At 46.9% G+C, this 13,409-nt stretch overlaps 1 protein-coding gene across 1 annotated transcript in view; it reads left to right on the plus strand.

Moving 5' to 3' along the window:
- Positions 1-13,409, plus strand: part of LOC135241262 (receptor-type tyrosine-protein phosphatase-like N) — a 38,023-nt gene that overhangs the window by 22,212 nt on the left and 2,402 nt on the right. The window contains 9 exon segments of the mRNA XM_064311497.1: positions 6,286-6,536; positions 7,788-8,007; positions 8,850-8,997; positions 9,158-9,168; positions 10,545-10,676; positions 10,918-11,037; positions 11,137-11,303; positions 12,116-12,169; positions 12,350-12,414. Of these exon segments, the coding sequence (XP_064167567.1) occupies positions 6,286-6,536; positions 7,788-8,007; positions 8,850-8,997; positions 9,158-9,168; positions 10,545-10,676; positions 10,918-11,037; positions 11,137-11,303; positions 12,116-12,169; positions 12,350-12,414 (1,168 nt within the window).

The following is a 13,409-nucleotide window of genomic DNA, read 5'->3' on the forward strand; positions in this document are numbered from 1 at the left end:
GCAATAGAGAGAGTCTTGTTATATCTTGCAATATGGCTCTTAAGGATATCATAATGGTACCACAAGCTTTTTTCTCAATTTTCGGTCAGTTTTGTGACATTCCTTTTTTAAGGAGATGTTTTACAGAGTACAGTCCCATTCTTAGATAATATATATATATTCTGGAGCAATTAAGTTGCTATTGTAAGTTTTATAATGTTGACAGATATTCCACTGTTCACTGTTATAATTAAGAATTTATGATAAATTATTCAGAAAGAAAAAATAAAACAGATGCAATATGCAATGGATGCAAGAGAAACTTAACATTAACATATAATTACTTTTATATAAGCTAAATAGTAATTAAAATATTACCACTGTATTTACATATAAATATACACAACAAAGTGCACTCTTGCTAAAAGGCAAATTTTTCTGACAACAAATTCGTCTTCTGGATGGACTGTGTTTATATAATTGTAATTCAAGTAAACTATTCAATTTTCATCCATTTGAGCGGTTTGCCTTCTTTCCTTAGTCTCCCTCCCTCCCTTCTTCCTCTCGATTCTTTTATTTTCTGCTCTGGACGGCCTATCCAGAACATTTCCCCCGCCTCGTGCACACTAATCACCATCAGCAACATGTGGAGCTGTCGCCACGGCAACCCCTTTTGATGTGACAAGTGGCGGCGCTCGGTGAATAGGGTATCTGCGCGAGACGGGCCTCCAGACAAGCCGAGGAAACGCAGCCCTGAGTCGCACGTTTTCTTCTCCTTTCTGCACTGCCGACTTTTACTCCGTTTCTCACTCATTTCCCTTTTTTCAATTTTTTTTTACTCTTTGGTCGTTCCTTTCCACTGCTTTATTTTTCCCCATGCAAAGCTTTTATTTTTAAATTCCACCTTCGTATATAAACATGGCAATGTAGTTTGTCGTTATGATTCGGCCGGAGTAATCGCGGGTTTTCAGTAGTAAGAGCTCTTCAGGAAAGGGCAAGATAAATGCACCCTTCTTCCCTTTTCTTGTTTTGATCGGTTTCTGTCCGGACCTTCCAAGGACCGGACAGCGGTTTTATCACGGCGGCGAGTAGCCTAATGCTGATGTTTTCGGGTGAGTTATATTCCAATGCTTCTCCCACTTCAAAGAATAAAATCTCAGATATATGGAGGCAAAGCACATTTTTTCGTTCATATTATTTCGTGTTGTTAAATGACAAATGACTAATAGCAATACGTTGCCATTATAACGTATTATATTTTTTAAATGTTTAATTGTTTAAACTGTTTCCAACGATATCTGTTTTATCAGTAGCTATGCTTGTACCCTTCTGCTGGTATCCTGGAATAGTACTTGTACTTCATACATTTAAATGTTAGGCAGACAGCTGCTCTAATTTCAATATTTTGTTTAAACAATAAAGTGACATTTTCACCCTTCAATGCGATATATAGGTATACTATTGCCGAAATAACCTCATGTCTCTGAAGTGAGCACAATATGCTCTAAATAAGAAAAAGAACACGCCATTTGAAAAGATTTTGAGCAACTGTTTTAGTATGGGGTATTAAAAGGGACGGATGATTGTACAGACACGCGAAGGAATATCGCTGCTCTCGAAAATCCTGTCTGACCTGCGATGTCACGCGAAAATATTGTATAACTACAACCAGTCCTCATAAACTCCCCATTACAAACTTTGAGTGTATTAATTCGGGCTTTAAAACGCACTGATACTATAATTCAGTAGGCCGACAAATAGGCTAAATGATCAGCGATAGTGATAGAATAGAACAAACTCAAGACACATTATAATCATTACGAGAATAGTAGTAATTTTAACTCCATTGATTTTGTTTCTCTAAATGGCATGCGAAATTTGACGAGATTAATGAAGTGAAATGCTCTATTACTGACGGTAAATATTTTAATGATATTATTTCATGACTGTAAAATGTTAAGTATTAATTCAGCTGTAGCAGAGTAGGCTACGTATGAGTCCGACAGGGACCAAATGTACTCTGTAAGAGTTGATTTAACACTGAACATTTCACTGTGTATAAATGTCAATTGTATAGTCTTAACTGACTGTATGCAATTGTAATGACGCTGTATAGAAATAAAGTATCATGCGTTAAGACCATATGCTTGCACAAGGTTTCTCCTTATCACTCAGTAACAGAATTGGCAAATTTCTGTCTTCAGATGTGAGATTATAATCTGCTACTGCATTCCGGGTTCACAAATATTTGACGCACAGTCTCAGTTTGAGAACAGAGATATTGCAGGGAGTTTTTAAAAAAATATCTTGTATGGAATTCATTTCATACTGAGCTTGGGGAAATCAGAACAGGCTTTTGATTATCCAGGCACCACATTCTTAGTATTATTAGCCTGAACCTGCTGCTGAGTTGTGGTGTATGCTCTTGCGCATCTCTGGAGCTGGTGTAACATGGTGTACAATATGATATTTATCCCAAATGGAAAAGCCTCCATTTTGTTGGAGCACCAGCTGAGAGCTGGAAATGAAGTCTGTACCACCGACTGGACCTACCTGTACAAACAAGATTCCATATCTGATTAAGAAGTTTGTGTGTGGGTGTGCGTTTGTATGTGTATGCATTTGTGTGTGTGTGTGTGTGTGTGTATGCGTGCGTTTGTGTGTGTGTGGGTTTGTGCTAGTGTTTATGCGTGTGTGTGTGCATATGTGTGTGCATGTTTGTGTGTGTATGTGCGTGCTCACTTGCACTAGTGCACCGTGTGCATGTGTGTGTGTGTGTATTTGTGTATATGCATGTATGCATGCACTGTGTGTGTGTGTGTGTGCTTGCATGTGTGTGTGTGTGTGTGTGTGCGCGCGCATGTGTGTGTGTACATGCATACATGCGTGTGTGTGTATGTGTATGTATGCGTTCACTTGCTGTGGGTTAACCTCCCACTGTTCCTTCTGCTGTCCCCCTTCTCAGACAGTGATGTCAGGTGAGGCGGTTGCTGTGGTTACGGGGGTCAGTGCTGTCTGTACATCAGTGTGGTGATATATAATGCATTATCACCTCTGCATGTGTGGCCCACAACAGCCTTTCACTCCTATGACTCCAGTCGCACGGGCCTTCAGAACCCCTCCCTCACAATCACCCTCTAAATGACATAAAAGCACCCAATTTTCCTTTTATAATTATTATCATCTTTATCATCACAACCAGCTTCATCAGGTTCAGGGTTTCCCTCAGGAAAATAGTGGAGGGGAAAGTGCCTCTGTAGGTAAGCAGCAGCGGTGTGAAGCAGCAAGCCGTATTCACATGGTGTAGCCTACACCTGACCTGGTGAAAACATGACCACATCGTACCAATTTCGTTAAACAGCACGTACGTTTTGAACGGTTCGATATAAGATTATGGAGGTCTGAGTCTGAGATTTTACTGAATTCTTCTTCTTTGATGTTTGTGGAGGCGCTGGTGAATTCGGTAGAGATGCCTCCACTATTAACTCCTCGGGGAACCCACCTCCCTCTGAGACTCCCTGTTCACTCTCCGCTCTCCTCCTTTTCCTGTCACTCATCCAACGCATGGAAAAATATGCATCACACATTCAGCCATTTTATCCCATCAGTGTGGTACAGTCACATTTTCAGCAGGTAAGAATAGTTGCTGCAGTTTGTTGCATATTCTGCTCATGGAGCAGCCCATTTATGAATATTATGGAGGAAGACGAAGAGGCCAGATAGAGGAAGGCCCTTTAGAGAGAAAGGAACTAGTCTCAACTAGCTCCATGTAGAAATGCACATGTACACTATCCAGTAGCACACACATTTAGTATCCCATGCACACGTACATATACATGCACGTGTATGATGTGCACATAAGTGCACACACACACAATGCTGTTTTCTGAAAATAATGTGAACTTTTTCTTTGTGGAAGTGATGGGGGGTATAGATGGTGTAGGTTTGGGCTGTTAGTGTGGCTGGTGTAGGTATGGGCTGTCGGCGTAGATGTGTGGATGGTGTAGGTAGCATAGACTGTGAATTTGTAGGTGGTGTGGATGGTGTAGATGGTGTACATGGGTGGGCGTGACCTGATTAAGGTGGGGTATGATTGGGGGAAGGTGTGCTTGTGTAATATGGGATTCAGGGTGCGCTTGTTGATGCGGTGGGGAGTGTGTTTTTGCTGAGGGCGGGTCTTCAGTGTGCAGGGGACAGAGCGCAGTTTCGGAGTCTGCGGTACTGACAGCGATGTTTGTCTGGGAAAGCGTGGGGCTCTGTGGGTGTGAGCGCTGGGTGGGGCCTGACGGGACCCCCAGATTTTGCGGGTGAGTGAAGGGGTCAGGGGGCAGCAGGGGTTGGAGAGAGGTCCTGGGACCCAGGGGTGCAGGCTGCTTCCCTTTCTAAGAATAACACGGTGGGGTGGGAAGGGTACCAGAATCTGCTAAAACTTTGGGTTATAAACATGAGGAACAGATCATTTTACTTTTACATGTTACACAGCGCTTAAAATTACTTTTTAAAAACATGTAAAATAACACTGTGATAGGGCCAAGACTTTTTCTGTGTGTGTGTGTGTGTGTGTGTGTGTGTGGACAGCCAAGTGTGCATGCTTTGGTGTGTGCGAGTTTGTCTATCTGTGAGTGACTGAGTATGTGTGGATGTGTGTTCGCACACACGTGGGGATTGAGTGGTACTGGGCCCATCTTGCTCTCCCCGCTCTCCCTCTTACCTCCTGTCCTTCCACCTTCCCCTCTCGCTCCCATGCTGTCCCGCCCATTCTTGCCCCCCCCCCATGCCCCGCCTCTTGCCCCGCCTACTTGCCCCGCCCTGCTGCCTGTCAGTCGCTGGGGCAGCGGGGCCCTTTGTCCTGTTGTCCTGAGGCGCCTCGTCTCTCCCTCACCCCAAAGCGCCTGTCCCTCTGTTCTCTTCCCCCTCTGGGGGCCCCAGTGGGGCAGGAGGTGAGCCTCCCCCTGCTCCGCCCCGTTAACCCCCCTGTCCCGCGGCCCTCCTCTTCTCTTCCCACACATTCCAGGGCTCTGTGAGGAGGGGGGGGGTGGAACAGATGCAAACCCAGGAGAATATGGGATGTGTTGGAGGGCTAAAGGTTTTGGATGTGTGAAAGGCTTGGTTTAGGATCATTTAGACATCTGATTAAGCTCTTTTACAGACGGCTGATTTAGGATGTTTTAGAGGGCTGGTTTAGGGTATTTTAAAGGGCTGTAGGATAAGCTATTATGTAAGATATTTCATCCCTACAGTTGCGTTCCTTTAATGCCTTGAGCGGCTTCTTCTGTGTGATCTTTCAGCTTGGTGGGCTTTCTGTGGTGGACCCAACCCTAAAATGACCTTTTGCTTCTTGATGCTGGTGTGGAAGCAGAATGGGGCAGTCATGCATTTTGTGCTGTCCCCTGTAATGAGTGCTGCTGCTCTGCTTCCTCTCCAAAGCCATACCCACTCCTCTTCTGACCCTGTGCCAGTGTAACACACCACATAGCTCATGGTGCTGTGTGTCCTTCCCCCCCCCCCCCCCATAGACATAGACCGTTTGAGTTTTTCAAGCCCTTTAAATTGGGGTAGGGATAATGAAAATGTGTCAAAAAATCATACCTCTGAGTAAAAACTGTATTTTTCACAATGGAAAATTTATCTTTCCCTTCCTCTCTCGATGCTACAGTAGCTCTCCTCTTGACTGTCTGGAATTATGTGGAGCATGTTGCTGTTGCCATGGCAGTGGGAGTGAGAGGGAGAATTGGGGAATGTACTTTCGGTGCCTGATCCGAGGTCTACAGCAATCAAAATGAGGCGCGTCATGACACGTCATTATGCAGCGAGGACGCGCGAGGACTCCGCGCTGGTCGCCGAGCCGAGCTGATCGCACGCCAGCGCCAGTCCTCCGGAGTCCCCAGTGAGCTCGCTGTTACCGTGGCAACATCAACAGACTGGGGGGAGCGTCGCATCGTTCTCCTCCCCACTCTCTCTCTATCTCGTTCTGTGTACAATCAGAGTCTGTACACTTATAGTAACAGCAATTAGTGAGGGAGGGGGGGGAGGGTGTCCCCATTAACCCATGGTGGGGGGGGGGGGTTCTCTTTGTACCAGTATTGTATACATGTCTGCAATTACGAAAAGTAGGTAGGGGGAGGTGGGGGCAGCGGATGGCTAATTATTTGTGGTAGATGAGGGTGGCGCGTGTCACTGAGCAGTAATGGTGGCTCTGAGCCCAGACTGTTTACACGGAGGCTGAGAGCTTCATTCAGCAGACAAATTCCTCTCTTCCTACCTTCTCTCTCTCTCTCTCTCTCTCTCTCTCTCTCTCTCGCGCAGATGAGCGATGGGCGAGGGCTGCCCCAGCACACACGAGTTCGCGACAGCTCTCGGCGGGTGTTCCTCACGCTGGTGGGCGTGGCCTGCGTGGGCGGGATCCTGGTGGCCGCGTTCACCATCGTCTGCCTGCGGCACCACGCCGTCCTGCTGGCTGCTGGGAAGCTGGGGCTGGGACCGGAGGGAGGCGTCGACACGCCCTACGAGTACCAGGTACACACACATCTTACAGAGACGTGCTCTGTGAGGACCAGGTACACACACACCTGAGAGAGATGTGCTCTATGAGGACCAGGTACACACACATCTTACAGAGACATGCTCTACGAGTACCAGGTACACACACACCCGAGAGAGACGTGCTCTACGAGTACCAGGTACACACACCTGAGAGAGATGTGCTCTATGAGGACCAGGTACACGCGCCTGAGAGAGATGTGCTCTACGAGTACCAGGTACACACACCTGAGAGAGATGTGCTCTATGAGGACCAGGTACACACACATCTTACAGAGACATGCTCTACGAGTACCAGGTACACGCGCACCCGAGAGAGACGTGCTCTACGAGTACCAGGTACACACACCTGAGAGAGATGTGCTCTATGAGGACCAGGTACACGCGCCTGAGAGAGATGTGCTCTACGAGGACCAGGTACACACACCTGAGAGAGATGTGCTCTATGAGGACCAGGTACACACACACCTGAGAGAGATGTGCTCTATGAGGACCAGGTACACACACCTGAGAGAGATGTGCTCTATGAGGACCAGGTACACACACACATAACAGAGACGTGCTTTATGAGGACCAGGTACACACACATCTTACAGAGACATGCTCTATGAGGACCAGGTACACACACACCTGAGAGAGACGTGCTCTACGAGTACCAGGTACACACACCTGAGAGAGATGTGCTCTATGAGGACCAGGTACACGCGCCTGAGAGAGATGTGCTCTACGAGTACCAGGTACACACACCTGAGAGAGATGTGCTCTATGAGGACCAGGTACACACACCTGAGAGAGATGTGCTCTATGAGGACCAGGTACACACACACTCCTTACAGAGACATGCCCTATGGGGACCAGGTACACACACACCCCTACAGAGAGAGCATCGTGCTCATGAGGACCTTGAGCAGTACACACCCTGAGAGATGTGCTCTTGAGGACCAGGTACACACACCTGAGAGAGATGTGCTCTATGAGGACCAGGTACACACACCCTAGAGAGAGTGCTTATGAGGACCAGGTACACACACCTGAGAGAGACGTGCTCTATGAGGACCAGGTACACACACACATAACAGAGACGTGCTTTATGAGGACCAGGTACACACACACCTGAGAGAGACGTGCTTTATGAGGACCAGGTACACACCTGAGAGACTGCTCTATGAGGACCAGGTACACACCACATAGAGACGTGCTTTCATGAACCAGGACAACAATGAAACTTTGGACCAGTACACTCCTTTACAGAGACTGTTCGTGCCTAGGACTTTGTCGCGCATGGCAGCAAGTTCTGGACGTCAGGAGGCAGGAGGTGGGGGCGGGGCCAGGGGCGGGGGAGGTGCGGACACGTCCAGGGTGAGCAGCGTGTCGTCCCAGTTCAGCGACGGCGCCCAGCACAGTCCCAGCTCCCACAGCAGCACCCCGTCCTGGTGTGAGGAGCCGACGCAGGCCAACATGGACATCTCCACCGGTCACATGATCCTGGTCAGTGTCCCTCACTTTACGAATCACATTCTCATCGAAAACTAAATGGAAACTTGAATTATTCTCACAGTAGGTCATGGTGTGTGAGGAGTTTGTGTCTGTGTGCGTAGAGCATGGTGTGTGAGTGAGTGTGTCTGTGCTGCAGTAGGCATGGCTGTAGTGATGTCTGTGCTGCAGTAGGCATGGCTGTGAGGTGAGTGTGTCTGTGCTGCAGTAGGCATGGCTGTGTGAGGTGAGTGTGTCTGTGCTGCAGTAGGCATGGCTGTGTGAGGTGAGTGTGTCTGTGCTGCAGTAGGCTATGGCTGTGTGAGGTGAGTGTGTCTGTGCTGCAGTAGGCATGGCTGTGTGAGGTGAGTGTGTCTGTGCTGCAGTAGGCATGGCTGTGTGAGGTGAGTGTGTCTGTGCTGCAGTAGGCATGGTGAGTGTGTCTGTGCTGCAGTAGGCATGGCTGTGTGAGGTGAGTGTGTCTGTGCTGCAGTAGGCATGGTGGTGTGAGGTGAGTGTGTCTGTGCTGCAGTAGGGCATGGTGGTGTGAGGTGAGTGTGTCTGTGCTGCAGTAGGCATGGCTGTGTGAGGTGAGTGTGTCTGTGCTGCAGTAGGCATGGTGGTGTGAGGTGAGTGTGTCTGTGCTGCAGTAGGCATGGCTGTGTGAGGTGAGTGTGTCTGTGCTGCAGTAGGCATGGCTGTGTGAGGTGAGTGTGTCTGTGCTGCAGTAGGCATGGCTGTGTGAGGTGAGTGTGTCTGTGCTGCAGTAGGCATGGCTGTGTGAGATGAGTGTGTCTGTGCTGCAGTAGGCATGGCGGGGTCTGAGCTGGAGGTTAACGCAGTGTTCCGTTTCCCAGGCCTACATGGAGGATCACCTGCAGAATAAGGACCGGCTGGCTCATGAGTGGGAGGCCTTGTGCTCCTACCAGGCCGAGCCCAGCTCCACCACGGCCGCCCAGAGCCAGGGCAACACCAAGAAGAACCGCAACCCTCAGTCTGTACCCTGTGAGCTGCCCCTGCCCCCCTCGCTGCCACTTCTGCCTCTTCTTCTGTTCCGTCTTTTCGTCTCCGCTCTTCGTCTGCCCAGTTTGCATACTTTCCTTTGGTCCAATTTCATTGTCTTTTCATTCATTGTGACATGAGTATTTTTCTTGTTTTATTGCAGATGACCACTCGGTGAACTGGCGGAGATTACTCAGGGCCGACTACATCATGCCAGCATCTTAGAAGCTATCCATTGCTACATCATGTTGCTTTAAGCTATTCCATTGGCTACATCACTGTAGCATCTATTACTATTCCTAGCCATCGTGCATCTTAGTAAGCTATTCCATTGGCTACATCACTTAGCATCTTGCTTCATTGGCTACATCATTACTCTATAGCTATTCCATTGGCTACATCACTGTTACTCTAGTCTTTTCCTTGCACATCTGTTGCTCTAGTAGCTATTCCATTGGCTACATCACTGTTAGCATTTTTGCTATTCATGGCACATCATGTTAGACTTAGTAAGCTATTGCATGGCTACATCACTGTTAGCCTCTTAGTAGCTATCCATTGGCTATATCCGTTAGCATCTTAGTAAGCTATTCCATTGGCTACATCACTGTTAGCATCTTATTAAGCTATTCCATTGGCTACATCACTGCATCTAGTAAGCTATCTTTCATCACTGTTAGCTCTTGTACTATCTGCCATCACTGTACCTCTAGTAAGCTATTCCATTGGCTACATCACTGTTAGCATCTTAGTAAGCTATTCCATTGGCTACATCACTGTTAGCCTCTTAGTAAGCTATTCCATTGGCTACATCACTGTTAGCCTCTTAGTAAGCTATTCCATTGGCTACATCACTGTTAGCATCTTAGTAAGCTATTCCATTGGCTACATCACTGTTAGCATCTTAGTAAGCTATTCCATTGGCTACATCACTGTTAGCCTCTTAGTAAGCTATTGCATTGGCTACATCACTGTTAGCCTCTTATTAAGCTATTCCATAGGCTACATCACTGTTAGCCTCTTAGTAAGCTATTCCATTGGCTACATCACTGTTAGCCTCTTATTAAGCTATTCCATAGGCTACATCACTGTTAGCCTCTTATTAAGCTATTCCATAGGCTACATCACTGTTAGCCTCTTATTAAGCTATTCCATTGGCTACATCACTGTTAGCATCTTATTAAGCTATTCCATTGGCTAAATCACTGTTAGCATCTTATTAAGCTATTCCATAGGCTACATCACTGTTACTCTATTAGCTTCCAGCTCGTTCCTTATAAGCTATTCATGTACATCATGTTAGCTCTTAGTAGCTATTCCATTGGCTAATCATTGCATCTTAGTAGCTATCTGCTACATCACTTAGTCTCTTAGTAAGCTGTGCCGTTGCCTCCGCATTCTCTTATTTAGCCAGGGATGTTTTTTTCATCCTGGCTGTAAGCGCTGTGGCATGAGTATGCCCTCATGAGTGTGAGTCCATTTCCTCATTAATAATCACACGGTTACAGTGACCAATGAGACATTGCCCTGCCCCCTGAAGGAGAGATGAGGAGATTCCTTGTGATGTTTGTGACCTTTGACCTGAAACCTCACTGTGTCCCCAGATTGAGCACGATCCTCGAATGCCAGCTTACATCGCCACCCAAGGACCCCTGTCCCACACTATCGCTGACTTCTGGCAAGTACGTTTCACACTGTGAGTGCTTGTGCCTTGTACATGTCGTGTGTGTATGCGCGGCTGATTATGGTGTGTTACACAATATGTAGTGTGTTTGTGTGTGCACATTTTGTCATTGTGCATTGCAGATGGTGCTTGTGTGTATGTGTACAGTGTGCGCAGTCGTAGTTAGTGTGTGTTGCAGATGTGTTTGCGTGCGCGGTGCAGTGCTGGTGTGTTGCAGTGATACTGATGCTGTATTGCAGATGGTGTGGGAGAGTGGCTGCACAGTCATAGTGATGATGACGGCTCTCGTTGAGGACGGACAGAAGCAGTGCGATCGCTACTGGCCTGATGAGGGGTCCTCCCTATACCACGTTTATGAGGTGAGTGTCTGCTGTGGGTGTGTGTGTAGACGTGTGTGTATAGTGTGTGTGTGCGTGCTTTGTGCACGTGTGTGTTTAACAATGTGACACGTTTCTCAGGTAAACCTGGTGTCGGAGCACATCTGGTGCAATGACTTCCTGGTGCGCAGTTTCTACCTGAAGAACGTGCAGACGCAGGAAACGCGCACGCTGACGCAGTTCCACTTCCTGAGCTGGCCGGCCCATGGCATCCCCACCTCCACACGCCCTCTGCTGGACTTCAGGAGGTACTGCAAGATACCGTCTCTGTCCTACAGGACACCTTGTGTACTGAATTCACATGAAAACACTGAGGACTGTGTACTAACATACGTGCACACACACACACACACACACACACACAAACACTTTCTCAGTCTTTACCCTTTATGCATCCCTTTCTTTTGAGTTCTTTTCCTCTGCCTGCCTTTGTTTCTCTGCCTCTCTTCTCTCTCTCTCTTCTGTCTTCTGTTCTTTCTCTTCTTGTCTTCTCTCTCTCTCTGTGGCATGGAGGTCTGTAAGGGTCGTGGGCTTTGCACATGTGTCAGTGTCATTTTTGCGATTTGCAGCTAGTGTTCTGGGTCCAGTTGCATAGTCACAAAAATGATCATTGGCAGATGTGACTGCAGCGGGAGGGACGCTGGCCGGATGGCCCATCGCCCTCGCCCCTCCCCCTCTGTAGGACTGGGTGATGCTGCCTGTCTATCAAATATTCCTCCCCCATTTAAACATGCACCCAATCACAGCTTCAGCTAAGCCTGCCCTCTGCCCTCTTATCTCTCAGGGTGCACTTCCTCCTCTCCCCTGGACCTCTGCCTTTTGCCTGTGCAGAGTAACACACAGCTCGCGTACACAGTTCACAGTAAACTGCAATACTAATCATGTGCTGGTTAATAATGCCGCCCATATGAGTGATGTCATTTCCTGATCACATCACATGACGGATATTTCTGTCTTTGTCTGCCTCTTTATTCCCTGTCTCAATTTTACTCTCCCCCTGCCCCTCCACCCTCTCCCCCCTTTCTTCCATTCCTTCCATCTTTATTCTGCCTCTCCCCAGGAAGGTAAACAAGTGCTACAGAGGACGGTCCTGCCCTATCATTGTTCACTGCAGGTAAACTGATAACTGCAATATATGCATTTTCCACATGGTGACAGCAGAGTCTCTGGAAAAAAGCAGATAGTACATTTTGTTCAGTGTTACAATAGCTGTAGGCGGTCATTGGCAGCTACTCTTGCCAGTAAAGTGTTGTGCTGTGCACAGATAATGGGTTGTGTTTTCTGTCTGATGCAGTGATGGCACAGGGCGGACTGGGACCTACATCCTGATAGACATGGTTCTCAATCGCATGGCCAAAGGTGAACATCAACCACCTGCCACCTGCACTACATTACATTATATTACATGCACTTAGCATATGATCCAGTGTGGATTACTGTGTAGGAAATACTGTACCTGAAATACATAATTCAGCATAATTAATATGTGCAGTAGTGCCACAGCTGTTGGACGACATTGGAAAGGCCAGTGATTTGGTTAGCCTATGCTAACCAAAGAATTGCTCATAATCTGCATGCCACCTCAGTAGATACAGTTGATAGTTTGACTGCATTTATTAGTTAAACAGATTTTTTTTTCCAGTTTTCTGAGAATTCCCCAAGTAATTATAAACAAAGGCCCATATAATCTGGATTAATAGATTTTAATTGAATGAGACAGTATTACTCCATTGGAGCTGTTCAGTTCTTACTGGATGTTGCAAAGAAAACAATCAGTAAGAAGTCATCCTTGACACTTAGAAGGGAGGGCAGACTAGACAAAGAACTGCTCTACCAGAGTTTTTAAATTCAAACTACTTTATTGTGCGTTATGTGCCCTTTTTATTATACATTACAGCAGGGGAAGTGTTGCTGAGGATGGCTTGAATACAGAAATGTCTGTCTTGTTCCTCTGAAGTATTAATCAAAGATTATTTATTCAATATGTAGTTTTTAACCATGTTTTGTGAAAAATATGTGTATGTGTTTTGAGAGACGTGTGTGTGTGTGCGCGCATGTGTATGTAAGTACTTACATGGGTGGTCTGCATGGATGTTGTAGTAGATGTGTATATGTGTGTGTGTGATACTTACACATATGTGGATTGTGTAGATGTAGTAGTAGATGTGTATATCTGTGTGGATGCATTAGGAGCTGTGTGTGTGTGTGTGTGTGTGTGTTATACTTACACGTGTCTATGTGGATGCATTAGGAGCTGTGTATGTGTGTGTGTGTGTGTGTGTGATACTAACACGTGTCTATGTGGATGCATTAGGAGCTGTGTATGTGTGTGTGTGTGTGTGTGTGTGTGTGTG

The sequence above is a fragment of the Anguilla rostrata genome, chromosome 15 (assembly GCF_018555375.3).
Source record: "Anguilla rostrata isolate EN2019 chromosome 15, ASM1855537v3, whole genome shotgun sequence".
Taxonomy (NCBI): domain Eukaryota; kingdom Metazoa; phylum Chordata; class Actinopteri; order Anguilliformes; family Anguillidae; genus Anguilla; species Anguilla rostrata.